General features: G+C 32.6%; 2 protein-coding genes across 6 annotated transcripts in view; one reads left to right on the plus strand and one right to left on the minus strand.

Moving 5' to 3' along the window:
- Positions 1 to 9,045: 9,045 nt before the first annotated feature.
- On the plus strand, positions 9,046 to 23,848 carry LOC135841903 (dual specificity protein phosphatase 21). Its single transcript, XM_065359125.1, has 3 exons — positions 9,046 to 9,339; positions 18,581 to 18,812; positions 23,209 to 23,848. The coding sequence occupies exons 1-3, from the start codon at positions 9,239 to 9,241 to the stop codon at positions 23,542 to 23,544; spliced, it is 669 nt and encodes a 222-aa protein (XP_065215197.1). The 5' UTR covers positions 9,046 to 9,238; the 3' UTR covers positions 23,545 to 23,848.
- Positions 23,849 to 23,963: 115 nt separating this feature from the next.
- The window catches only part of ed (echinoid), a 271,443-nt gene continuing 268,031 nt past the window's right edge, over positions 23,964 to 27,375 (minus strand). For all 5 annotated transcript variants that reach the window (XM_065359124.1, XM_065359122.1, XM_065359123.1 and 2 more), the window contains exons 15-16: positions 25,755 to 25,916; positions 23,964 to 25,561 (exon numbers count right to left, since the gene is read on the minus strand). In XM_065359124.1, the coding sequence (XP_065215196.1) occupies positions 25,374 to 25,561; positions 25,755 to 25,916 (350 nt within the window). In that variant the 3' untranslated portion in view covers positions 23,964 to 25,373. The remainder of the gene's footprint in view (positions 25,562 to 25,754; positions 25,917 to 27,375) is intronic.

Raw genomic sequence — 27,375 nt, forward strand, 5'->3', positions numbered from 1 at the left:
CGGTTCGTCCGCTATATGCGAGAAACTAAGAAACAAATTCAAAACAAGTTCAAAACAACACGTGAGCTTATAGTGGAGAAGTTTTCTCAAAACAAAACCTCAGTTGATGTTAATTCCAGCCAATTTGTACCTCAATTTCTTTTTGTTTTGGTTGAAATCATCCCAGCAGCTGCATTAAGCCAAATATAGATTCAAGAATAATATTGTCAAACTTGGCCTAATTATCATGGAGTAGACATCATTTCAAGAGCCCACCCCAATGTTCAAAATATTTACTAGTCTCTCTCTTCCCTCTCCCTCCCCTCATCAGAAAAGATTCCACACAAAAAAAATAGTTCACTGGATTTTTACACAATTTTACAGAACTTGATGATGAAACATGCTAACAAAAAAACCTTCGAATTTTAAAAATTCTTTATTCGTCGTTATATATTCGGCACGAAGACATTAAGTTTAACATGCGTGTTGGACAATGCATCGTGGTGAATCGTGAACTGCGATATAATTCTCGGATGACATTAATAACATTCAAAGGCGCCACTTACAATGCAAGAATTTGATTGGCCCTCAGCCAAGTGGTCCTAGAGTCGTATAAAGCGATCAATCTTCACAGATTCAACATGACACTTACAATATAACCATATCAAAATAAAATAATATTATCAAGTAGGTATCTATCTGCATATCTAGCCTATGAATTTGGCCTTATAGGATTGCTGTACATACGTAGTTGTTTTCTTTGTAACCAGGAAATACACCGTGTCCGATTGTCCATCGACAATGTTTACTTTTGAGTCGTAGATATACGTATATTTTTGCGAAGTAAATATAGCGATTTTTTTTCGTGTGTTTTGTCGCACTCGCATAGCGTAGAAAATGAATTTATTTATAACGCCGTTCTTTTCTTTTCTTCCTTTTTTTAGAACGAAAAAAAAAATGCGCGCCGAAGTTCACCCGCACCATTTTCGTCATCTTTGACGCCACCGTTTATTGCGTCATTGTGCACGTATTAATACGTTCTGTTTGCGTTTATTTTCACTTTCCGCTGTTCTTTTATACAATTTTAATGATAAGTTTAGTGACCTAAAATGTTCAGCATTCTTTTATTCTAGCTGTAATTATGAGCAGATATTTTGAAAGCTAAACGTTTGAGATATAATTTATCGCTTTCTTTGTCCAAAATTCAAATACTTCACCAACGTAGGTAAGTTTGAAATTCGCCACGAAAACAGTCTTGTATTATTCAGCATAATATAATTACCCAAATATGAACATCTCCAAATTAGCAGCTCGATATCTATTTTAGTACACATCGAAGCGCGAATTTAAGCCACGGTTGATTTCTGATCCAAAAATATTCTGCTATTAATCAAAATTTGCAACTGCGAAGATTCTGCAATTTCGTAATAGGTGCCCGTGCACATGTCGAAATAACCGTGAAACGTACTGACCATGTAAAATGAAAATTCGAAATAAAGCGACAAGAAATCTGGCTACTGGTTCAGGTAGGTAAGGCATAATGCTCGTAGTTAGCCAGTGACGAAAATTTTATAGCTTTCGCGAATAATACAACATTAAATGTTTCGTTACTCGCGGAAACGATCCGTACGAAATTTTAAAATTACCTGCTCTTGATAATGTACATACGTAAGTCTATATTTCCTTTTGAACGTCGTCGTCGGCGGTTTCTGTAGGTACCTATTTTTCTCTTATAATACCAAATATTTGTCTATTTCCTTTTTCTACAATTTGCCAACCATCATATGGTATGTAGGATGTGCCTAAAAATTATTTTCGACGTGATTAGTCACACACTTGTATAATGTCGAGAAAATAGACGAATTTGTGTCGTTTTTATAGCTTGTTGTTTCTTCCATCTGGTAACGCTCAGATGAATTTTTAGCGACGAACAAATAAGTATCCGGAAAGAATTGATTTTTGGTTTGAAAAAATTTACGACGCGTAAAATTCGAAGGGATACTTCAATGGGCTATTTTTCTCGCCTTCGAGGGAATAGTTCAATACTGATACGTGGAGATGACCAAAGTTTTATATCCTGAGATTGAGAAAAATGTTCAAAATACATATGCTCTATAATTTTTTTCAACGGAAATTTGAAAATTAAATGTTTAGAATTTCAAATATTTCTGCAGAATCAGTTTCTAAATTCGGGCCACCGCTCCCTTCCCTTCATCAAAATTTTAAAACACAGTTTCAAACAAATGTTTATAAACATTTTCAGAACTCACCAATCTGAAGATAGATGAGCCTCAGCTCATCCAACCCCAGCATCCAACCCAAGCCTCAACCATGGAGATGACCCTAATAAGCTCATCCGGGGATTGAGAAAAAAATGTCAAAATATGCCTTTTACACGGCTTCAATTACCACACAAGATTTGAAGAATCAAAATCAATAATGAAAAATCGAGCTACGTTCTTTTTACTAGAAGTAAAGTCAAAACAACTCGCTCACTAATGTTTAATAACGATGAAATACTTCGAACGAACGTCGTCAAATATGTGGGATTAGGTAAGGGTACCTACCAATTATCGACCCCTCCACTAAATCCGACCCCCTCTATCACTGCTGATAATGACACAACATTTTTAGAAAGATGTTTTTTTAATTCCTTTTTCACAGAAAAAGCGAATGAGACCAAAATCACCGCTGTAGAGCCAAATGGTGAGAAATAATGAGCAAAAAACGAAAATCAGAAAGTCAACATTAAATTTTAAATTGTTCGAAGTGAGCTCGTAAAAATTGCTAATGTTGAATAAATTATGTGTAAATTTTTATTTAAAGTGCATACTTACTTGAAGAAATAATTAGTGCTAATTACCTACTTTTTGGATAATTTCAATAGTGAGTATAAGAGTTTCTTTTATGAAGTGCCCTAAATTCGACCCCCCATTGTTTCAATTGGCAATTTCAAGACTTTGGACATGGGCTGAAGTTTCTGGTAAAATGTTCTAAGGTAAGTAAGTACTTTTTTATGTTGAATTGTCAAGTATTGATTTTGCTTTTTTTTTTACTCATTTCTAAATTTTAACACGTTTTTTGAGGGGGTCGAACGGTCAATATTAGGGTCACTTTTTTTTGGTAAAGTGACCAATTTTCATAATTTGTAAAAACGTTCTAAATGCTTTATATTCAGGCATTAAATAATAAATATTTGTTTAAACGCCTTCAGACTTTGATTTTGGTGTTTTTTTACTCATTATTAACACCATTTTTTAGGAGGTCAATATTTGGGTCACTTTTTTTTTGTTGAATTTTTGAAATTTTTTGGAAAATGTAAAAAAAATAAGGGAAATGAAAATATTGGGTCTTGGGGATTTGGGATGATGAAGTAGGCATGTCAAGCTATCGTTTAAGAACACTGGTTTTAGACAGTGTCTGTTTCAAACACAAGTTTTAAACAATGTCTGTCACAAACACAGGTTTCAAACTAGTTTTTAACAGTGTCTGTCACAAACACCAGTTTTGAACTGGTTTATAACAGTGTCTGTCACAAACACTGGTTTTTACTTGGGTTTGAGCACACCCACTGATTTAAATGGTGTCTGTCACTACCACTGGTTTTTAATAGGGTTGAACTCACCCACTGATTTAAAATGGTATCTGTCTCTACCACTGGTTTTTACTTGAGCATGAACACTACTACTGATTTAAATGGTGTGAGTCTCTACCACTTGTTTTAACTTGACTTTGAACATACCCACTGTTTTATATGGTGTCTGTCACTACCACTGATTTAAATGGTGTCTGTTACTACCACTGGTTTTTACTAGAGTTTGAACTGACACCCACTGATTTAAATGGTGTCTGTCACTACCACAGGTTTTTTAATTGAGTTTGAACTGACACCCACTGATTTGAATGGTGTGAGTCTGTACCACTGTTTTTTTTTTTAACCTGGGTTTGAACACTACCACTGATTTAAAATGGTGTCTGTCACTACTACTGGTTTTTTGCTTGGGTTTGATCACACACACTGATTTGAAGGGTGTGAGTCTCTACCACTGGTTTTTAATGGGTTTGAGCACACCCACTGATTTAAAATGGTGTCTGTCACTATCACTGGTTTTTTACCTGGGTTTGAACACACCCACTGTTTTATATGGTGTCGGTTTGTCATCATTACTGGTTTTTTGCTTGGGTTTGAATACCCTGCACTCACTGATTTAAATGGTGTGAGTCTCTACCACTAGTTTTAAATCACCCACTGATTTAAATGATGTCATGTCACTGCCACTGGGTTTTTACCTGGGTTTGAACACACCCACTGTTTTATATGGTGTCTGTTACAAACACTGGTTTTAAACAGTGTATGTTTCAAACAATGGTTTTAAACAGTGTGTGTTTCAAAGACTAGTTCTGTTTTGAACAGTGTCTGTCACAAACACTATTTTTAAACAGTGGACTGTCACACCCACTGGTTTTGAACAGTGTCTGTCACAAACACTGGTTTATGGGTTTGAATACACCCACTGAATCATCAAATGGTGTGAGTCTCTACCACAGGTTTTTACTCTGGTTTGAAAACACCCACTGATTTAAAATGGTGTCTCTCTCTACCACTGGTTTTTACTTGAGTTTGAAGTTGAACACACCCAATGATTGAAATGTTGTCTGTCACTACCTCTGGTTTTTTACTTTGGTTTGAACACACAAGCTCTGATTTAAATGGTGTGAGTCTCTAACACTGGTTTTACTTGAGTTTGAATACACCCACTGTTTCATAAGGTGTCATGTAACAAACACTGGTTTTAAACAGTGTTTGTCACAGACACTGGCTTTGTACAGTGTCTGTTTCATTCATTGGTTTTAAACAGTGTCTGTCACAAACCCTGGGTTTCAAACAGTGTCTGTCACAAACACTGGTTTTAAACTGTGGCTGTTTCAAAATTCAAACACTGGTTTAGACAGTTTCTGTCACAAACACTGGTTTTAAACAGTGTCTATCACAAGCACTGGTTTTGAACAATGTCTGTCACAGAAACTGGTTTCAGATTTAAGCAGTGTCTGTCACAAACACTGGTTTCAAACTGGTTTTCAACTGTATCTGTCACAAACACTGGTTTTGAACTGGTTTTAGACGATGTCTGTCGCAAACACTACTTTTAAACTGTGGCTGTTTCAAACACTGGTTTAGACAGTTTCTGTCACAAACACTGGTTTTAAACAATGTCTATCACAAGCACTGGTTTTGAACAATGTCTGTCACAGAAACTGGTTTCAGATTTAAGCAGTGTCTGTCACAAACACTGGTTTCAAAGTGGTTTTCAACTGTATCTGTCACATACACGGGTTTTGAACTGGTTTATGACAGTGTCTGTCACGAACACTGGTTTTAAACAGTGTCTGTCACAAGCACTGGTTTTGAATGGTGTCTATCACAGAAACTGGTTTCAGATTTAAACAGTGTATATCACAAACACTGGTTCCAAACTGGTTTCTAAGTTCTAACGCGGTTTGTCAAAAACACTGGTTTTGAACTGGTTTATAACAGTGTCTGTCACTAACACTGGTTTTTACTTGGGTTTGAACACACCCACTGATGTAAATGGTGTCTGTCACTACTACTGGTTTTTCACCTGGGTTTGAACACTGCCACTGATTTAAATGGTGTCTGTCACTGCCAATGGTTTTTTACCTGGGTTGGAACACACACACACTGATTGAAATGGTTTCTGTTACTACCACTAGTTTTTTACCAGGGTTTGAATACACACCCACCAATTCAAATGGTGTGAGTCTCTACCATTAGTTTTCACTTGAGTTTGAACACCCCCACTTTTTTATATTGTTTCTGTCACTACCACTGGTTTTTGCTTGCGTTTGAACACACCCACTGTTTAATATGGAGTCTGTCACAAACACTGGGGGTATGGGTAGGGAACTATAGTGGTGGACAATCCGTCTTTCTCCTTCCCCTCCTCCCCCCGCATGATATTTGATACTCTTACATTTTATTTTGTTTAGATTTAGGTAGTCTTATATTTAAGATGTAAATAAATATGTTCATTTGAGAAAACCCCCGGTACCTTGTGTGTCCAGGGAACCAAAATAATGATGATAATAAGAAAAAAATTTGAGTAGCATGCAAGATCAACTGACTTTTCCCTAGCAGACTGATTTTACCAAAAATTCTAATAATTTTACAAAATTAACAAGTTATTTTGAAAAAATTATTACCCAAAATTATACCGGTAATTTACCAAAAACTACCGGTAATTTACCAAAAACTACTGGTAATCTACCAAAAACTACAAGTAATTTACCAAAAACTACCAATAATTTACCAAAAACCATCGGTAATTTACCAAAAATTACCGGTAATTTACAAAAAAAAACTTTTGGTAATTTACCAAAAATTATCAGTAATTTACCAAAAACTATCGTTAATTTACCAAAAACTATCGGTAATTTACCAAAAACTACCGTTATTTTTCCGGAAGTACCAGTAATTTATTTCAAAAAAATTATCAAATTTACCTGTAGTTTGCTAAAGTTATGCGTTTTTTACCAAAAATTACCAGTATAGGTAATTCATCAAAAATAAACTAATAATTTATCAATTAATTTTATTTACCAAAAATTACTAGTAATTCACCAAAAAAAAAAAACACTCACTGAATTCTACATGTCATTTGCTGACTTTTGATGTATCTGTGGTCTTGATTCGGTAAAAAATTCGATAACTTTTCCACTTCCCAAAAGATGCAACTATTTGTGTAAATTTCAAGAATTTCCCTTCGAATTGAAACTGTTTGATTTTTTGAATTTTTTTTCTCGTGATAGGTAAGTAGGTAAATAGGTATGAGATTGAGAATAAGCGACAACTCGATTCTCAACGGTTCACGTTTATTTCCGCGTCTTAATGGAGAAATTTTAAAATTCTGGAGAAACCAAAAAATCATATCGGAAAATCCGAAATTGCTCTGGATGGTGAAATTCAGTTTGAGAGAGTTGATATAAGTTTTAAGACTGATTTCCCTTATTTTTTAGTGAATAATACTTTTTTTTATGGTTAAAACTTTTAAAAATTTGCCAAAAAATTGCCAAATTAAATTGGACATTTGAATTTTGGTTATAGGAGTTTCAGACAATGCTCTTTCTAAAAATCGTGTCTCGTTTAAATCGAAGGTGGACACCTCCAAAGGTTCCCTTGTCAGTATTTGTGCAGGTCAATTTTTCTTTCTTCATCCTCCAATCTTCAAAAATCCCCCCCCCCACACATGGACATATTCAGCATTATTTTTCTTACACTCGTCTTGTCACGTGCACATTTTTCTCGAATTATTTTTCATATTTGTCTATGTAAGTACAAGTACCAATTTTCAAGTCGTACTTTTTTCTGGCATCCATCTCTACTCATTCTCAAATGAAATTCGCAATTTAGCAAAATAAAAGAAAAGTAATTTAGTTTTCGTTCGAACACGCGGAGAGTAAAGAGAAATGCACTTTTCGTTGTCCAAAGTACATTACGTGTAACGAAATATTACAAAGTTTAGACTTACTAAAGCACGGCAGCTCATGTTGACCGTGAAAATGTTGATGGTGGAAATTTTTTTATTTCACGTTTAAACGGTAATTAATGATTATACGTCTCTTTCCATTAGCGCGAATACTAATAAATATAAGTAGCGAGAAGGCGCTACGGAGAGCGAGGGGGAAGGAGACAGGACAGATCGCGCTTAAATATTAGTGAGAAGCAAGTGTCAAAACTCCGGTTATTACGAATATTCTCATTTATGATGGCGATGGCGGTGACGGTGGCGACGGTGAGTGCAAAATAATTTTAACATATGCAATTACAAAAGAACGAAAATAGTTTTCTACTGAATGGTAGGCTTGCAATTTATAGTTCGAAGGAATGGCGTTCGCGAACTATTTGGGTCGATTAAAAGCACGAGTTTGTACATTTTTTGATGCCTTGTGCAACGAACTGTCATGTCACATGCCAGCTTGTCGATGTTTAGTCACACCTCATCATCGTACGCACTCACACGAGGGTAAAATTTTGTACAGTGTAGACTTTGAAATGAGGTTTATTTTGTAGGCTTTCATAATGTATAATGAACTCGGGTGAGTTGAGGCGATCTATTCTTTCGAGGGGGGGGGGAATAGGGGTGCAAAAAACAAGGATATGGTACAGAATGTGTAAAGAAGTAATGAATCAGTAGAAAAAGTCGAAGTCAATATTTCCTTAAATGGACACATATTTATTTGATAACATTTTAATTTAATAATAATTATTATCTAAAAAAAAAAAAAAAAAAAAAAAAATAGAACCCAACATTTTTAGAATTAAAGTTGGAATTTTCTCAATTTTTTTTTCATTTCAATCTGTAATAATTCTTTCCAATTCTGCGAAAAAAATACCCCTCCTCAGACGATGCATTTTTTCTATAAAGACTGATTATAAAATTAGAAAAGAAAAATGAAGAGTAAAACGAAGCTTAACCTTGAACGTCAATTTTATTCTTAGAAACACTCGACAAAAAATTACTATATTTTTCAAATCAATTACTCGATTTCTAAGTTGTTTTAAAACGCGATGACAAAGACGAGTTAAAATTCTCTACCGTAATAAAATTTCGCCTAAAAATACCCAAAAACCTTGTAAACGTCCGGTAATAAATTCGCGAAATGTGTGAAAAAAACCTTCTGTTGGAATACGACGTATACGTCCTCATTTGTCATTTACAATCAAAACCAAGCCGTTATATTCGAAAAGATAATAAAAATTAATAAACAGCGAAGAAAATTAAACTAAAAAAACAAAACAAAAGGACCAAAAGCAAAAAAAAACTCGTCGTAAAATCGAGGCGAGTAAAATAAAAATGAAAAAAAAAAGGAACGAAACTGTCCCGAGAGTCAAAGACGTTCACTAACATCGAGGACATGTAATAATGAGGTGTTTTAAAAATCGTGGGTGCTTTTCGAGACGGTATTTTGGCACCGAATACGAATTCTTGTCATTTTTTCGAAATGAATCCGCATTGTTTACTCTCAAGTCGCGGATTTTTATCACAAATACGCGCATGTTTTTCTATTGCCCCACCATTGGACGATGTCTCGGTTCGTCGTTTGTGTTTGAACAGTTCGTCGATGGCATTTTATGTACTCTATAGTTGTTTTGCTGATAAAGCAGAGTGCACGTCTTTGAGGTTATCGTTCTGTTATTGTTTTGATTAGGTGGACGTTTTTTCGATTTCGAGAAGTGAAAATGGTCGCATCGGAGGTGCAGAATTCGCAGATGATGAATAAACCTGGACTGCAGTTTCCAAATCAGGATGATTTGCAGATTATGGATCCAGCGAAGTATTTGTAAGTTGGAAATTATAATTTTTTGAAAATTTTAAGATACCTATTTGGAAGAATTTTCTTCATGTTCCTTTTTTTTTTTTTTTTTTTTTTTTTAATTTCAATCATTTATGATGTGACTTCTATTCCATCTCTCATATTATTTGGTATTATCCTCATGGACTTATAACTTTTGCTGCCTACTTCCTCTCAACCTCAACCTACTTCTGTATGAATTACCTATCGTGAGCCTTTGTCATTAAACGAAACTTGAAATGAAACTTTCAGCTTTGAGAAATGAACAAAAAAGAGAACCTTGTAGTAGGCTATGTTGTGAAATTGTGATTTATTGTTCGTTATTTAACATTGGAGACATTTTCGTAGGTATCCTTAGGTATAATAATACTAGGTTGACACGCATTATAGATATTAAACTTCTACCTCGATAAAATTGGTATCATCCTCACGACAAGTCGACAAATTCCCTCGTACCATGTTCTTCTTCATTAAAAATACCATTCACGTGTATCAAACATTTTCAAATTATGTTCTCAGTCTATGCATGGTTACTTTACTCATCATTCACAAACGTTGAAATTTTTTTAAAAGAATGCAAAAATTCAATGACTCGACAACGACTGCAAAAAAAAAAAATGTAAAATACGATGGCAAAATTATGTAAGCTGCAACGAACGAGCCCTGCGTTGACAAATTTTTTATTCGCCATGTGTAGGTTTCATGGAATGGAATTCGTTATGCACCGAATTCCCTGCACCGCACGTAATGAGAAAACTTTTTAAATTAGATTTTTTCCAACGTATAAACATGTGCTCGTGATGCTCCTACGTGTTTTAAACGAGTTGAAATTTATATTTATCGAATGCATACACATTACACATACCTAAATGAATGTACGAGAGTGGTATTTTTTTTGTCGTGAAAAATTGCCGAAAGTAAATTGTCTCTAATTTTTTTCAACTTAATTTAGTCTGGTTCATTTTGGCATCTTACAAAGTTGCTTTGAGGGTTGATTTGTTTATAGATGAAGTTGATTGTCTGATTATACCGTTTAAAATTTCTCTTTTTTAGAAGAAAGTGATCCCTTGAGTGGGAAATGCTCTCGAAAGTTGCTTATTTGATTCTTAGGTTATTGGCTTTACTCATTTGAAAAGTGTCGAAACATGTCATAAAGGTGGACATTGTGCAATTTTATAAATTTCAAAATCGATTTTCAAATTCATAAATTCTAATGAAGTTGCCAACGGATGAGAAATGTTCATTTAAGCTCGATTAACCAAATTGATAAAGCTTGGAGCAATTTAAAACAAAAACACGAAATTGCAATTTGATTTTGCGGGAGGAGAACATGAAAGGGTACCCCCGGATAAGATAGGCAAAATGCCCTTAACCTCAGATTTCGATGAAACTCACAGGGTATGTTTAGTACCCCTAAAAAATAATTTTGGGCCCATAACCCGCTCCCCAACCCACCCCCCTCAGTCAGGGGGGCCAAAAAACGCGTTTTTCAGGGGAAAAATTCTGCATCAGCGAGTAATTTAGATAAATTTATTCTGTAAACGAATATAGTTAGAGGATACATGGGGGTACCTCCCTGAATTTTTTCAGAATTTTTCATCGCATGGGGGGAGAAGGAGGGACAAAAGAAAACTTTAAATCGACATTACTCCGGAACGAAAAAACATACCAAAACGATTTTTTCGTCAAATATGTATTTTTAGGTCTACTTTCTATAGAAATCATCACCCGGCCATTTGGAGTGGTGGGTCAAGCTCAAAAGTTCAAAAAACTCTCAAAAAACCACGTTTTTTACGTTTTTCTCCAAAAATATGGACAAATGGCTGAAATCGAAGAGAACCAAGTTGTTCAGCGTGAAATTTTACCTCAGAATCTGTAATTGAAAATTCATTTATACCGCGCGATCGTACGTTCAAACTACACGCGTCACGCGCAGAAGTATTTTTGCTTATATGTAGGTATGTATCAAGATAGCTGAAAGGGTATTCCTGAGTAAAATAGGTGAAATGCCCCGTCCTCAGATTTCTGAAACTTTGATGAAACATCGTTGGGTACCTTTCAAAAAAATGTTGGAGCCAAAAAAAATCCCCCACCCCACTTCCCTTGCTCACAATAGCGAAAAAACGTTTTTTTGGATGGGGGGATCATGCTTCAACGAGTTTTGAAAAAAAAAGATTTTTTTAAATTCACTCAAAATATATAGACGAGACAGTATGATGAAGTACATACATACTTGAGATTCTGCGTCGATCTATGCTATTGCCGTCAATATCCAAGTGCACTTTTAGAGTTCTAGTGAGCGATTGAAAAATTGCAAATCGTTTTTTTGGGGGGGGGGGGGGGCTATTAATAGTTGGTTTTGAAAATATTTTCTTCGCAAATGTATCGCTATAATGAAGAAAAAACATGGAAAGATATATTTCTGAAACTGAGGAAATATTTTGGGACGCAGTGACGCCAATATTTTAGGTTTCAAAAAATCGAGAAAAATTGCAAAAAATTCCTAAATTGTGGGTAATTTTTCAAAATTGGCAATAACAAATTAAAAACAATAGCATAGAATGGACGCAGAATCTCAAATAATTTCATTTGGGACTGGGTCGTCATTTTTCTCAAAACAAATTGGGTACAGGGGCTTCAGTGAAAAAACACGTTTTTTTTTGAAAATACCCCCCCACTTTGAGGGCCCATGTTTTCCTTTTAGGGCCACTTCTAGAGCTAGAATTATTCTGTGCAACTTTCAACTCAAAATGAAGGTTTTTGCTGAAATTGATAAAAATTCACAGTATTTTCCCCATTATTTCGCGATCCACCCATCTACTAGGTAGGTATACTTATTGTGTTTTCAATGTACTTAGTAGGTAACTCACATAAAAATTTAATGGTCGACACCAAAAAGAAACCTTTCTGATAGTTTTGAGTTAGATATTATGTACTTGAAAAATACTTGTAATTCAAGAAAATCTTGATTAAGAACTTGCATGGCGTTAATTGCGCTATAATGAAGCATTTTTCACAAAAAATCTAATTTTTGGGCAACCCCTTTCCACAATGTGACCGTTAGGAGGATCCAACTGCAAATAAAATTTCATATTCGTGTTCAGCGAGTTCGATTCATATGATAACGATACCCATATTGTCAATCTACTTTCGCCCCAAAATTTAGGGGGTGCCTATGGCCCCAAAATTGGAGTTTCAAGAAGTTGGTTGATTTTCTATTGTTTTTGGAGGCCAGAAAGCAAAATTACAAATCGCTTTTTTTTGTGGTGCCGTGACCCAAAAAACACAATTTTGAGTGTTTTTTGAGTTTTTGAAGATGGCCCACCTGGACGGAAAATTTGAAAAAAAAATACCAATTATAGTAAATAGTACTCATGCTGATATTATACTCCTGAAAAAAAATTCATGTGCTTGAATTAGGTTTGAAGATATGGCAGCTTAAAATTTTTTTGTCAATATCTTCCCCCTGAGGAGCCAACATTTTTTGAAAAAATTTACGTTGCTAGAATCATATCTTCTTCAAGTACATATTTTGAGTGAATACAGATTTTTTTTCAAAACTCGTTGAAGCATGATCCCCCCTCCAAAAAAACGTTTTTTCGCTATTGTGAGCAAGGGAAGTGGGGTGGGGGATTTTTTTGGCTCCAACATTTTTTTGAAAGGTACCCAACGATGTTTCATCAAAGTTTCAGAAATCTGAGGACGGGGCATTTCACCTATTTTACTCAGGAATACCCTTTCAGCTATCTTGATACATACATATAAGCAAAAATACTTCTGCGCGTGACGCGTGTAGTTTTAACGTACGATCGCGCGGTATAAATGAATTTTCAATTACAGATTCTGAGGTAAAATTTCACGCTGAACAACTTGGTTCTCTTCGATTTCAGCCATTTGTCCATATTTTTGGAGAAAAACGTAAAAAACGTGGTTTTTTGAGAGTTTTTTGAACTTTTGAGCTTGACCCACCACTCCAAATGGCCGGGTGATGATTTCTATAGAAAGTAGACCTAAAAATACATATTTGACGAAAAAATCGTTTTGGTATGTTTTTTCGTTCCGGAGTAATGTCGATTTAAAGTTTTCTTTTGTCCCTCCTTCTTCCCCCATGCGATGAAAAATTCTGAAAAAATTCAGGGAGGTACCCCCATGTATCCTCTAACTATATTCGGTTACAGAATAAATTTATCTAAATTACTCGCTGATGCAGAATTTTTCCCCTGAAAAACGCGTTTTTTGTCCCCCCTGACTGAGGAGGGTGGGTTGGGGAGCGGGTTATGGGACCAAAATTATTTTTTATGGGTACTAAACATACCCTGTGAGTTTCATCGAAACCTGCGGTTAAGGGCATTTTGCCTATCTTATCCGGGGGTACCCTTTGGTTAATTTGAACTTCTCCATGTGAAGAATTTGTTTGTTTGTTTGTTTGTTTGTTTTTTTTTTTTTTTTTTGAAATAAGTTAGGTACCTATTCTCCCATAATCGAAGTACCTATATCATGAAAAAACATCCAAAAACACCTTTGAAGATCATAAAACTCAAAAGTTTTTGAAACTAAAAATTAAAAATAACATGTACCTCTAACCTACTACCTACCTAATAATAAGTAAATAATTTAAAAAAATTATTTATATAAAAAATACTTACTATGAAATGGAGATAGTGAGTTGGACTTGACATGTAGAGCATATTACAAAGGGATTATTTTTTGAACAGATGCGAGTGGGTGAGGAGGGTATGGCATGTACATAGACGTAAAGTTGTACATGGCATATGGCAACACCTTGCTTCCTGGGCAAATCTTGAATGTTGATGGTGAGACTTTGGCTGGGAATTAACCGCAAACATTTATGGCTTCCATCACATCAGACACAGTTACAGCTGTTTCTAGTACAGGTGAAATCCTTGATGACAGCTTTGCTGCTAAGTCTGCTGTTTCATTTACCAAAATTCCTGATTGGGCTGGAATCCAGGCTATGAGATTTCTGAGGCAATTGGATATTGCTTAGATTTAGATCTTAGTTGAGAGATGGAATTTAGTGAATCTGCAAAGATCACAACTTTGTTGAGTCTGCTCTCAATCAATTGCCATGTTTAAAGATGTAAGTAGAGCCCTGCGCTGACTATGGCACGCACAGCACTATGGCTGGCGGCGGAGCCGATTCTAGCCGAAGGTCTTGGTGGCTGCAAAAATTTCACTTGGCGGCGGCTCAGCCGACTACAATTGCTTCAAAGTTGACATTTTGGGGCAATTTTTCATCAATTATAAAATTACCCCAAAAATACATTTGTATGCAAAATCAAATTTAACTTCTTAAAATACCTATTTTTTTTTCGAGCTGAGAAGGGAGGCCATTTTGGTAGTGTGTGGCAGTAACGAAAAGTTTTGCCTCTTGAAAAAGCCAAAATATGCGAAAAATCCCCCAGAAATTTGCTGTTTGAGTGAGTATAGCCAGCTCAGCCAAGCAGATAACTCAGTGAAGGCTGAGGTAATTTTTGAACCAGCGGCAACGGCTTAAAAAATATTTGAAAAATTGGTCTCTAGATGTAAGTACAGCATATAGTTCACATGAAAGAATACTGAACAAGGGCAGAAGCGGAAATCGCAAAACCTTGCTATTGCGCACAACTCAACGACAGCGATCCACAGATTTTGACGCATCGGTGTAAAACGAAATGAAATCATTATACTGTGCAATAAAGTTAATGATAGTCCCACCCCCTCAATTGAAAAAAAAACAATTCATATGGAAATTTTTGTATCAGAATTACATGAATATTCTAATTTAATCAATCTTTTTTTCAAGAAAAAACTTCCAAAATAAAAAAAAAATTGAATTGATTCAAAATTAGCAAAAAAATAAGATAGGATTCTTTTAAATAACTTCCTTTTTGAAAATAAAATTTCTATTTTTGGAAAAATACTTCTAGGAGTATATAACGCTCTTTTAAAGAAAAATCTTTCTATGGCCCCTTAACTAAGTCAGTGTAAGTATGCTCTCAAAGTTGAAAAAAGTCAACAATAAAAATCAAAAATTGAAGTCAGTAAAAATTTTTGAAAAATTCCAAATTTCTGTTCAGAATCAAAATCCGTTTAGGTAATCCAATTTTCTAGAATAAACCTCCCTCAGTACCCTTGAATAATGTTCCCTCTCTCAAACTTATTAAGACCCTAAAAGTAGAAAAAAAAACAAGAAACACGTACTTAGTGGAATTAAAATCAGTACCTAACATTTCCAATTCAGGTATGCATTAAAATTCTTCTACATAACTCCCTTTTCAAGAAAACAATTTTCTTCAGCCCCTCAAATAATTTGTCGATCTTCTTGTACGAAGCCCCCAAAGCTGAAAAAAATTAAATAAAATATGAAAAATTAAAGTCTATAAGTCACGTGCAATATTTTTTTTGAATATTTTTCATTTTTGGACAAAATACCCTCCTTCTGAATATCCCGTTTTTCAAGAAAAAGTTTTCCTTAGTCCCCTTATATGTATGCCCCCAAAGTTGGAAAAAATCAACAAAAAATTAAAAATTGAAGTCATAATTTTTTAAAAAATTCTCAATTTCTGGTCAAAATCAAAATCCTTCTAGGTGATCCAATTTTCAAGATAAAAACTCCTCCAGTCTCTTCAAATAATGTTGGACTTCTTAAGCCTGTAGAGAGGCCTCCAAGTTGAAAAAAAATCAAAAAAAAATCGAATAAAATTAAATCTGTGCATTTTTGAAACATTCTAACTTTTCAAACTGGGCGAAGCTAAATCGAAAAAGCACACAAAAATGCATCAACAGCCAAAATTGTAGGCGCCGAATTGTATTTTTCTTATTTTTGGCGAATTCTTAACTCTCAAATTTGGGCAAAAAAATGACAAAAAAAAATTAAAATGTCACCAAATTGACCTAAAAAGCTGTAATTTAATTTGTATTCCATTTTGAATCTCCCAAGTCGATTGGAAATGATTTCGAACAGTCTTGAGCATATGTTCTGTCGCCTTTAATAGATTTTTTCAAAATGAAATTTCCACAAAATTTCACTCAATGGAGTTGAAATAAGCTGAAGTTTCCTTCATACGAGAGGTATTTTTCAAATTATTGATTTTGAAATCGTTGAAAAAAAAATCTGAAATTTCCAAAATACAGCTGGAGGTTCCAGAATGGCTTAAAACTACGTATCTCCAATCGACTCAGCATGTTGAAGTTAACTGGTATAGAATACTCGTACACTCTCGTTTTCCAACTTCTTTGGGCGAAATTTTGTAGAAATTTCATCTTTCAAAATTCTTCTGCAGGCTTCAGGACTATTCAAAAAGGTTTGAAACCGTCTCCAATCAATTCGGGTGGTCGAAAATACGAGTAGGTCCATTCCGAATTTCAGCTTCCTAGAGTAAAATTTTTGATTTTTTTGTATTTTTGGCCCAACATTTTCAAAAATTCGCCAAAAATAAAAAGCTTTCTTTGATACTAAAAATGGACCAAATCTAAAAATAGGTAGATTATAAACCCCAATTTTTAGGGTTTTTCTTATTCCTTAAAATCTTGAGTGGAGAGGAGGGAGGGGGAGGGGGTTGTTCTACCACGATGTAATCATACTAACATTTTCAACGATTTTTTTTTCATGAAAACTGACATCTTCAGGACATGAGAGAAGAAAAAATCGCGAGTATTTTTTACAAGTATAAATGAAAGCCCCCTCTTAGTTCACATGTTTGTCATGGGTGGAGTTGAGGAGGGATAATATAATTGGTACATAATTATGTAAGTTAATTTTACCCAGGTAAATTTTCGTTTTAAAAAATTTGTCACATAGCCTACTAAATTTGTTCACATTTTGTAAAATGGAGAGGGAGGACTTATCATTTGGTACCGCTTATTTTTCATCGGAGAGGCTGAAAATTTCATGGTGTGGTGCTCTCATTTGAAATAAATTTTTCATGATTCATTCTAGACTTCTACAAAAAAAAAAAAAAAAAAAAAAATTATTAAAATAAAATTAAATTGAAGGTATAGGTATAGAATTTCTCATCCGAACAGTCTGATTTGATATTTTTTCGAGAACGTGTTTGGAGACATTTTTGAGTTGCAGATTGAGGAGTTCAGCTAGTACTAGAGCGATTCTTGCGTTGCTTGGAAAACTTTTGTCATTTTTTTTTCAGTTTTCCCACAAAAACATTATTTTTGAAAAAATCTAAAATTTCTCCGAAAAAAAGAGGATTAGAATCGCAGCAGATTTAAATATCTTAAAATTCCAAAATCTTTTCTATTTGCAATCAAAAATGATCCTCGTCTGCCTACCTCGTATTTTTAAGCATCCAAATTCGAATAAAATTTTCTTCGAAAACGACCCACATAGTATTTTTGATGACCCCCCCCCCCATGGAAGATTAAAAGAGGAAGAGAAAAAAGAGATAAAATCACACAATCTCAATTTGGCGGAAGGGGGGGGTTAACAAACAACCCAATTATTCAACAGCAACAAACTTAACCACGCAGACATTTTTCGCAGAATGTTTTTCACTTCATTGAAGAAAATGGAGAAACACATCTCCCACGCGTCGTTAGATCTGTACCTACGTTTTGACGTGACCCACCATCCAATCTTGTCTAGAAGTTTGTCAAAATAACTCGGATTTTTGATTAGTCTTCGCTTACTGATGTCACATCACTGCATAGATACAAAGTATTCGCCTCATATCTTCTATATTTATACGACTAATAATCTCACATTATCGCCCACTCGTTCAAACTAAATGTCGTTATAGAATTCTACGAACGTTTGCGATGTTTACCGGATTTTTTTTTTTAAATTTGATAATAGACCAACGACCTCGTTAAAATTACTTCACCCAATTGAAATTAGCACCGTACAAAACTACACTTTTATACTGGCAAATTATAAAGAGGTAGCATCATTAAAATAAATGGCTCGCTATTCTTTACCATTGTGAGACACTTGAATGAACTATGTAAATTACCACAATGTAAGCAAGGTGCGAAATTCAATGAAGTGATGAGACTAATGCGACTCAGCGACTGCGACTGCCATGCCACTGTTTGGATTAGGCACATGTTGCGACGACCTACCAAATTATAAACTGCCAGTATGTTTTTACAAACGATATACCTCGACGAATTGAATTGACATACCACGTTGTTTGGATACTTACCAAAAGGTCATCGTTACCGTACATATTTTAAAATTTTCACGATGATTTTTTTTTCTGTTTTTTTGCAGATTCAGCGTATCGAAGATTACAGATGATTTATATCTGTGCGGAGCTTGCGCTTTGAGGGCAGACACGTTTGAAAAATTGGGCATCACTTGTGTGATTAACTGCACCACTAGAGAGGAGCTGCCAGATCCGCCGATTGCTGATCATATTACGTATCTCAGAATACCTGTTCGGGACTCGACACATACCAATTTATCTCAATATTTCCATACAATTACGGATACTATTAAAAATGTAAGTATCTGTGCAAATTTTAGGCTTATAGCTTAGGCTATAATTATAGCCAGAGTATTAGTTTGGGGACTGTATTTTTCGCAGGGAGGAAAGAAGGCAGAGAGGAAGAGGAAAAATTATCGAAATTACCTTTTCCAATGTTTCAATTGGTTAACTTCTTTCAATTTTTTTTTACAATGTTTACCCACCCAATAAGTAAGAAACCCGCAATCAGTTTGGTCCCACTTCCAGCCCTTTCAGGAGGTGGGTGGGGGGGCTTCAATTATTTTCACATTGGTCTCAATGTATTCAACTTCAGCAGCGCATATCACCAAAGAAATGATATTTTGATCAAAACTGATTTCATATTTTGAAAGGACATTGCATTTTAAACTTTTTAAGTATTTTGAAATTTTCAAAAATTGAAAGTTCAAATTTCAAAATGGCGCTGTACGTGGAAGCTACCATTAAAAAATCTGAAAAAATTTTCACAAATGTACCTTTTGATGCTTTTTTGAAATATTTAATTTTCGAGGTGGGATATTTTAATGGTGGGGGAGCACCCCCTGCCACAAATTTGGGCAAAACTTTCAAAAAAAATCTGGGGCATGTGATATATCGAATTGTATGTTTTTGGTGTCGCTGAACACGAATATGACGTCAGATTTTTGATTGGATCTCATTCACGGCCCCTAGCACCTCCCCAAAGGGGGTAAAAGTCAAAAAAATGGTTTCATTCGTGTGACACATGAAATAACTGTTTTCGGTATCGCTGAACATGAATATAGCCTTAGTTTTTCAAATTGATCTTACCCATGGCCCCCAGAACCTCCCTCAATGGGTAAAAGTCAAAAAAAATTGTCTCATTTGTGTGACACATGAAATAATATTTTTTCGAATTCAATAGTTGTTTGCAAAAGATAGAGGAGAAGGTACAATTATGGACCCAGGTACAAATATGGACCCCCTCTGTTTAGAGAATACTACTAGCGCTGCGGTCACAGTTGGTACTAAAAATTGTTCTAGTAGTGTAGTACTGACGATCTAGTTACATATTTCGGATCAATGCAAACTTCCCTGTCTGCAATCAGCATTTTTGTTTTTTTTCATGATTTTTTGTTGCCATTGGAAAATTGTACTCTGTTTTCATTTAATAATTGCTGTACTTCCAATAACGTTTAGAAAAAAAATTGTTAGCGAAATAAGTAGCTTTCAATGTATACTTTCAGAATACACTTTCATACTTGTCATTACTTTACTCAATTTTTGAATTTTTTTCCATTTTTCATAAACTGACAAGTTTTTTTAAGTTGGTACATATAAATATGGACCCCTAAATTTTTTCATATAATTTTTCCTAGAATTCTGAGAAAAAAGCAATCAACGAAGAACAGATGTCCTAAAAGGCGGAAATGGGACAAAGAAAGTTTGGTACGGGCCATTTTAGAAGTAAAATCCAGAAAATTCGCCTTTTTCTTGTGAAAATTGATTTTTTTTACTTCAATGTTTTTTTTATGCATTCGATGTGTTTTTTATATACTTAAGTTAAAAAGTCTTTGAATATATTTTCGCATCATTTTCTGTCATTTTTAAACATTTTTTTAGGGGGGGGGGGTCCATATTTGTACCAATTTATGTCACTTTTGTAAAATTCAAATTTCTCCGTGAGTTTTCAACCAAAAAAATTTTTTTTTACACAAAATACTAGAGTCTTTGGCCTTTCGAATGGTATATTCGAAAAAAAATTTGATAATTTTTTCTACCCTTTAAAGCTAAAAGCTAGAGGGGGTCCATATTTGTACCTTCTCCTCTATTTATACCTATTCTAATACAATCTTACTCAGAATATTATGGAAATCATTACCTATTTGTTGGACTTTTACCTACTTGGGAAGGTTCTGGGGGCCATGAGTGAGGTCAATTTGAAATTCACAATGTTTCAATAAGGTATTCTTAAATATATTTTTTAACATTTTTTTTTTGAGAAATTTTTTCAAATTTCTAAAATGTTTTCTCTTTTGAATGTTGATTTTCTGGCCGTCTTGTTGCCTGTTTTTTCAACTTATCATTTCTTTTTATCAAATTTTCAAGCTTCTCAAGTCTCAATTTCTTAACATTTCCATCAAATTTTTGTCATTGGATTACCTAATTTTCGTTCATTTTTCATTTTTAGTTTCTGAAGATTTTTCCAACTGACAGCAATGAAAACATTTATCAAAAAATCTATTTTTGAGAAATTTTTTAATTTATTTCGGACTTTCTTAATGCCAGAAAATTTTCCGAATGTTTTTATCCCAAATTTAAAAATCTCAAATTGCAGATCTCATTTTTTTCATTTTTTTTCCTTTGTGCTTATTATTGTTTCAATTTTATTCCTGTCTATTAGCGATTTTTCCCACAATTTATTCAACATTTATTTTCCAAATTTTCAATTTTTTTGCAGATCCAATTTTTTAAGATAACTTTGAATTTTAAATATCAAAATTTACAATTTTTCATTAATTTGAGTTGTTTTCAATTTTTCCAGAATTTATTTTGAATGATTTTTGAAAATTTTCAATTTTTTTCTTGTTTTTTAGACCTGCATTTGAACCACACTTTAGATTGATTTTTGCACTAAAGATTAAAATTTTTTAATATTCAAATTTTTTCAATTCACTTTTTAGAATTCTTTTTTATTGTTTTTTGGAACATTTTCAGTTACAAAATTCAACTTTTGCTTTTGTGATCATTTGGTTCAATTTTCTCATTAAAGATCCGATTTTTTCGAATCTATTTCAATAAATTTTAAAATTCATCTTTTCTGATTTGTTTTTATTCATTCACGATGTATTTTATTTTCCAGAATTGACTTACTTTAACTGATTTCTCGAAATTTCAATTTTTTAAAATAATTTTCAGTAGGTACGTTTTGTATCTGAAATTTAGATTTTACCAATTGTATGCTCATTTGTTCAAATTTCTGAATAAAAAATTCAATTCTTTAAAAGAAAATTTGTTGGTATTTCGACATGTTAATTTTAAATTTTTTTTGAGTCAAATTATGTAAAAAACTTCTCCAAAAATATTTATTGTTTATTTTAAAGTTTTTGAATAAAAATTGTGATTATAAAAATTTGAAAAAAATAAGAAAATTTAATTTTTGGATGAAAAGTTTAAAAAAATTGAATCAATAAAATTTTGAAAAATTTCCACTTTTTGAGTTGGCTTTTTTTTTAAATCTAATTGAAATGTTAGAATTTTCCAACATTTTAAAATGGATTTTCAATTTTTATTACCTATTGTTTTTTTCAGTAGGTACTAAAAATTCACTACAGCCGCTTAAATTTCAAAAAAAAAAAAGGTGAAAAACAAAAAAAATAAAATAATGAAAAATGTAAGTTATAGGGATGGTTTTAAATATTTTTAACCAAAAAAGTGTGCTTTGTTTTCAAACTTTCTGGAAAAAAAATTCTCCACAATCATCTCGAGGAAAACTTTACTGCAAAATGAATGAGTTGGATGCATTTTAAAATATTTCAGACCAAATTATCCAAAAAATCTAAGCGGAATGAATACGTCTTCTATTCTGAAAAATAACAATTTTGAAGCTGAATACAAAAATCTGTAATCCTCAAAAAATCACTGCAAGCAGTCACTTGAATTAAATTTCAACCCCTCCCCCACCAAACAGCACAAAAAACAAAATTTCAATTTCAATAATAATTCAATTTAAAAATTTTAAAGAATTGGTCTGATCTAAAACAAAACAAAAATGAATTATAAAAAAGTCAATCTTCAAATTTTTAAAAATTTGTATTTTTTATTGGATTTCAAAAAATTGACACTTAATTATCTCTGAAAATGTTTAAAAATTTTATTTTGAAAATTACAAAAAGAAAGTAGGTAACTATAAAAACGCATTTTTGTTTTTTTTTTAATTTTTTTATTCGATTACCGTTTTTTTTTGTTGAAGTTGAAAATTAAATTGAAGTTTTGATGGATCAAAAATATCAAAAAATTAATAAACTAAGTATAAGTAATTTAGTATCTAAATAAATTTTGGGTACATTTCTTTAAATTTTCAGTAAAACCAAAAATTGTAAAGCTGAATTCAGAAATTTTTCAAATTTCATTTTACCAAATAAATAACTTTTTCTTAAATTAATGAAAATAAAAAAATTAATTTGTAAAATTCAATACTTGAATTGAAAAAAATATTTTCAATTCGATTGAAATTATGTTTTAAATTGATTTAATTATTTTCATTTTTATGTTTGAAAATTTCTGAATTTAGCTTTGAAATTTTCATAAAATTGAAATCAGGCTACCTACTACCCTAAAACAATACCGCCTGTTCTCTTAGTTACAAAAAATATAGTGTAAATCAACTCTCAAACTCTAAACACCTAACTAACCCACTCTTTTAAAATTACAGACTATTCTACAAGGTGGCAGAGTACTAGTCCATTGTATCGCTGGAGTCAGCAGATCGGCATCTATATGTCTAGCGTACCTGATTAAATACCACAATATGTCATTAAGAGAAGCTTACCAACACATAGAAAGAAGAAGACCATGCATACGACCAAATAATTCATTTTTCAAACAACTCATCGAATTCGAAATAGAAATCTGCGGTATTTGTTCCATATCGATGATTTTAGACGATACGACTAAAACTCACATTCCAGATATTTATGAATGTAAATTCAAAGACAGATTGTGTTGCCAGCTGAAATTATGCCAGAGGCGGCATTACGGAACACATTGAATATTTCCTTCATCAAAGCTTCATTTTTATTATTTTTTTTTCTTTTCTCGATTGTGTTCAATTTTTATTCATTTTTGCAATTTTATTTCGCCTCATATATTGTATAGACGCTGTGTGTCGTCTGTCATTTCAAATATAGGTGTAAGCGGCGTGTTCAATTTTTCTTTTTTTTCACCTTGATTTGTATTTATAATTTATGTTTTGTATGCTATAGATTTATATTATTATGTTGTAATATTAAGCATATTGTACCAAAATAGCTTAGTGTTCAGTTCACTTTGTAAAATAAAATTATTCATTTTAATGGATGCCTGAATTATTACCTAACTACATACTTACTGAAGATGAAAGAATTTCTCGTTTCTAATTCAGAAAACTCAATTTCGATACTTGGAAAAATATACAATCACAACATCTCATACAATTAAATCTTTTTTATTTTACAATTATCGGTATACTGATTACAGAAAGAAAAAATGAGTTTAACAAAATAGCAAAATTTGATCGTTTAAAATACTAACACGATATATACACGAAGCAACAATATAACAACGATTGCACGATTATAAAAAATATAGTAATTAAAATCGATAATCCTCAAGGGGAAAAAAATCGAGTATACAAATGAGATACGCCGCTCGACGGTTTAAGAAGAGAAAAAAAAGAGGTACGTTTAAACCGTTCGCTCATTTCATCGTATAATATCTTCACTTAGGTAATACTAAAAAAAAAAATTGTATACTTAAACCGTGTAGGTATCTACTTATACCGATTAGAAAAACAAAAAATACACAAATTTTTGAGCAGAAAAGCGTAAATATATAAGAAAAAAATCACAAACACAATAATTTACAAACACGAATATACGAATAATTTAAAAAAAGAATAAAGTAAAAAATTATCAGTCGAAAAAACGATACAATATACAGAATAATATTTTAAAAAATATCAACAAATGAACAAATGGCACATTTACATAATACATTTGATCGATAAAGATTCACTCGATTATATCTCTCTCTTTCGCAGAGTACAACCTCACACAAAAAAACAGAGTAACAACAACATAAAAAAATATCATATGGACAATTTTACAGGGAAAAAAAAGAATTATAAAAAATAATCGCTTTCGTTCAATTTTCATTTCGCAAATCAAATCGAACGAAATATGATTTAAAATGCAATTCCTAAAAAAAAAAAGATTTAACGTCGAAAATACGTACGTGTTTTCAAACGTTATCTTTCTTATTAGGAACACAAGTAATACAAAAAAGGAAAAAAAATGAACAAAAAAATCGTATAAAAAATTCTTACACAATAATACTCCATTCTATGAAATAATAATTTACAAGTTTGAATGGTAACAAAAGCAATAGCAGTAGTACAAAACTCAACGATCAATAACAATAATATTCAAAATGCATACAATCTACGAAAGTTGCGGTAAAGAGAAGGGGGAAATCACATTTCAATATAAACACATAATATAGGGCATACCTATGTTCGACAAACACATAGAAAAACATATAATACTGAATTTGCACTTTTTTTTTTTTAGTATTTATAACTTCCGACGAGTCGATACAATAATATAAAATAATGAAAGTTTAGAAAAAAAGCTGATCAGAGATAAGTTGACAAAAAAAAAGGGAAAAAAAACACGTTACACTTAAAAAAAACAACAAACGAACAGATTCTATTACGAGATTACTAAATCAAAGCGGTGAGATCGATTTTGTATATTGAAATGGGTCAATAGGTACATATAATTGCGTCCAAAAAAAAAAAAAATTAAAAGGGGGCTGGGGGAAAAGATGGGAATAACGCTTCTATACTATTATTTCTCTAATAATTCTACGATTTCTTGAATTCGGTGTCGAGAATCCCGATTCTAAACTTTCGTCAAATGATATGGATAAATGCTGGCCTGGTTGCTGTTTGATATTTTCTTCGCTTTCCATTAATTGATGATCCATGTATGGATTTGGTAAGCCATTAACGTCGTGATATGGTGAATCTGGCGGGAAAAAAAATAAAAATTGAATTAATACGAGTAGTGTTACCTATACATTGAGCTTTCAAGTTGAACTTTCGTTCGAATGCTTTAGATAGCGCTTTTAAGAAATTTTGTCTGGATGAGCTTTCACACAGATAGAGTGAGTAGGATAAAACCGAGAGGCTCATTTATTAATTTAGAGAAAATATCTTACCTAGTCTAGGGTCTCTCCTATTTCTCTTATCGATTACTGAAGCGAAATCTTGTTGTGATACTGTGTGATTACTGTAATCTGGTGATGCTGATGTTAAATGTGGGTAATGAACGTAATCATCCATCGTTCTGTAGCCTCCATGGGTAAGTGGATCGTATCCGCCTGCGAAACAAAACACAATAAAATGATTAAATTTAATGCCTAATTTTTTAGGATATTTTCTTCTCTAAATTAATAACGCGATCGAAGATAAAAATGTCAATACCACCTCACGAAAAATCATCCAGAAAGTGAAAATTCAAAAATTTGAAGAATTCAAGAAAAAGTAAACACCTTTTACTCGGCTTCTATCTAAGTTTTTAGGAAGTTAAAAATGCTGTTAACTAGTTCGATACTTTTCAGATTGAATTTTTATAAATTTCTGTAAGTTTATAATTTAATTAGATAGATATTATTCACTTTTAGGTTCAATTTATTTTTCATCGATTTTTTTTTTTCATTAATAAAATTGCTGTGATGCAATTTTAGTTTTTTAGTTTTATTCAACCTTTTCATTTTTAGATTCAAAGTATGCAGTTTTTATTTTTTGGTTTGATCGAATTTCCATTTATTTTTGTAAATTAATTCTATTATTCAGTTTATTCAATTTTTTCCAAAAAAACTGAGGTAAAAAGCTTTAGTTAGAATAAAATGTCACAAAGAAGACCATCCTATCAAAATCGATCATGGTCAAAAACTGATTCATCAAACCCCAAAAAATCGATTAATTTACAATTTTTACCTCATATTGTCGATGAAGCCTTAGTATGTAAAATCAGTTTCAACCTCAAAAATTGTCTTAATCAAAAATCGATCATGACGTGATCGAAAATCAGTTAATACAATACCAAAATCGATTTAATTGCAATTCTATATCCCATATGATCGATTATGTTTCAAATTAAAAAAATTAATGGAACTCAAAAATCGGATTTTCAATCAAAAATCGATTAATCCAGTCATTTTTCATCTCAAAGATATGCAATTCGATCAAAATATCGATTACTCTAACACCAATAATCGATTAAATCGAATTTTCGATTTTGAACAATCGAATATGTTTGACATGAAAAATTATTATTTTAGCCCAAGTAATATACTGATCGATCAAAAATCAATCATGATCAAAAATCGATTAATCGAATCCCAAGAATCGATTTAATGCAATTTTCGACACCATTAATGAATGATCTTGTATGGCCAAAGTTTATTATTCATCTCAAACATGATCAATAATGGTATCGAAAATTGCGATGGATCGATTTTTGTGTTTCGATTAATCGATTTTTGATCATGATTGATTTTTCGATCGACCAGAGCCTGAAAATGATTTTTCATGTCAAACACGATCGATTATTCGAAATCGAAAATTTGATTGAATCGATTTTTGGTGTTGGAGTAATAGATATTAGCTCGATAAGTAAATTTTTGAGACAAAAAAATGACTGGATTAATTGATTTTCATAATATCGATTTCTGATTGGAAAGTCGATTTTTGCGGTTGAAATTTATTTTTTCATTTGAAACATAAATCGATCATAATGGTATCGAAAATAACAATAAATCGATTTTTGGAATTCGA

Source organism: Planococcus citri, chromosome 3 (genome assembly GCF_950023065.1).
Source record: "Planococcus citri chromosome 3, ihPlaCitr1.1, whole genome shotgun sequence".
NCBI lineage: Eukaryota > Metazoa > Arthropoda > Insecta > Hemiptera > Pseudococcidae > Planococcus > Planococcus citri.

What these genes read in the sequence shown, in the direction of transcription:
- LOC135841903 (XM_065359125.1), top strand. Translation starts at nt 9,239, where the DNA reads ATGGTCGCATCGGAGGTGCAGAATTCGCAGATGATGAATAAACCTGGA. An exon ending in ATGGATCCAGCGAAGTATTT is followed by an intron (nt 9,340 to 18,580) that starts GTAAGTTGGAAA and finishes GTTTTTTTGCAG; the next exon opens with ATTCAGCGTATCGAAGATTA. An exon ending in TTACGGATACTATTAAAAAT is followed by an intron (nt 18,813 to 23,208) that starts GTAAGTATCTGT and finishes TTAAAATTACAG; the next exon opens with ACTATTCTACAAGGTGGCAG.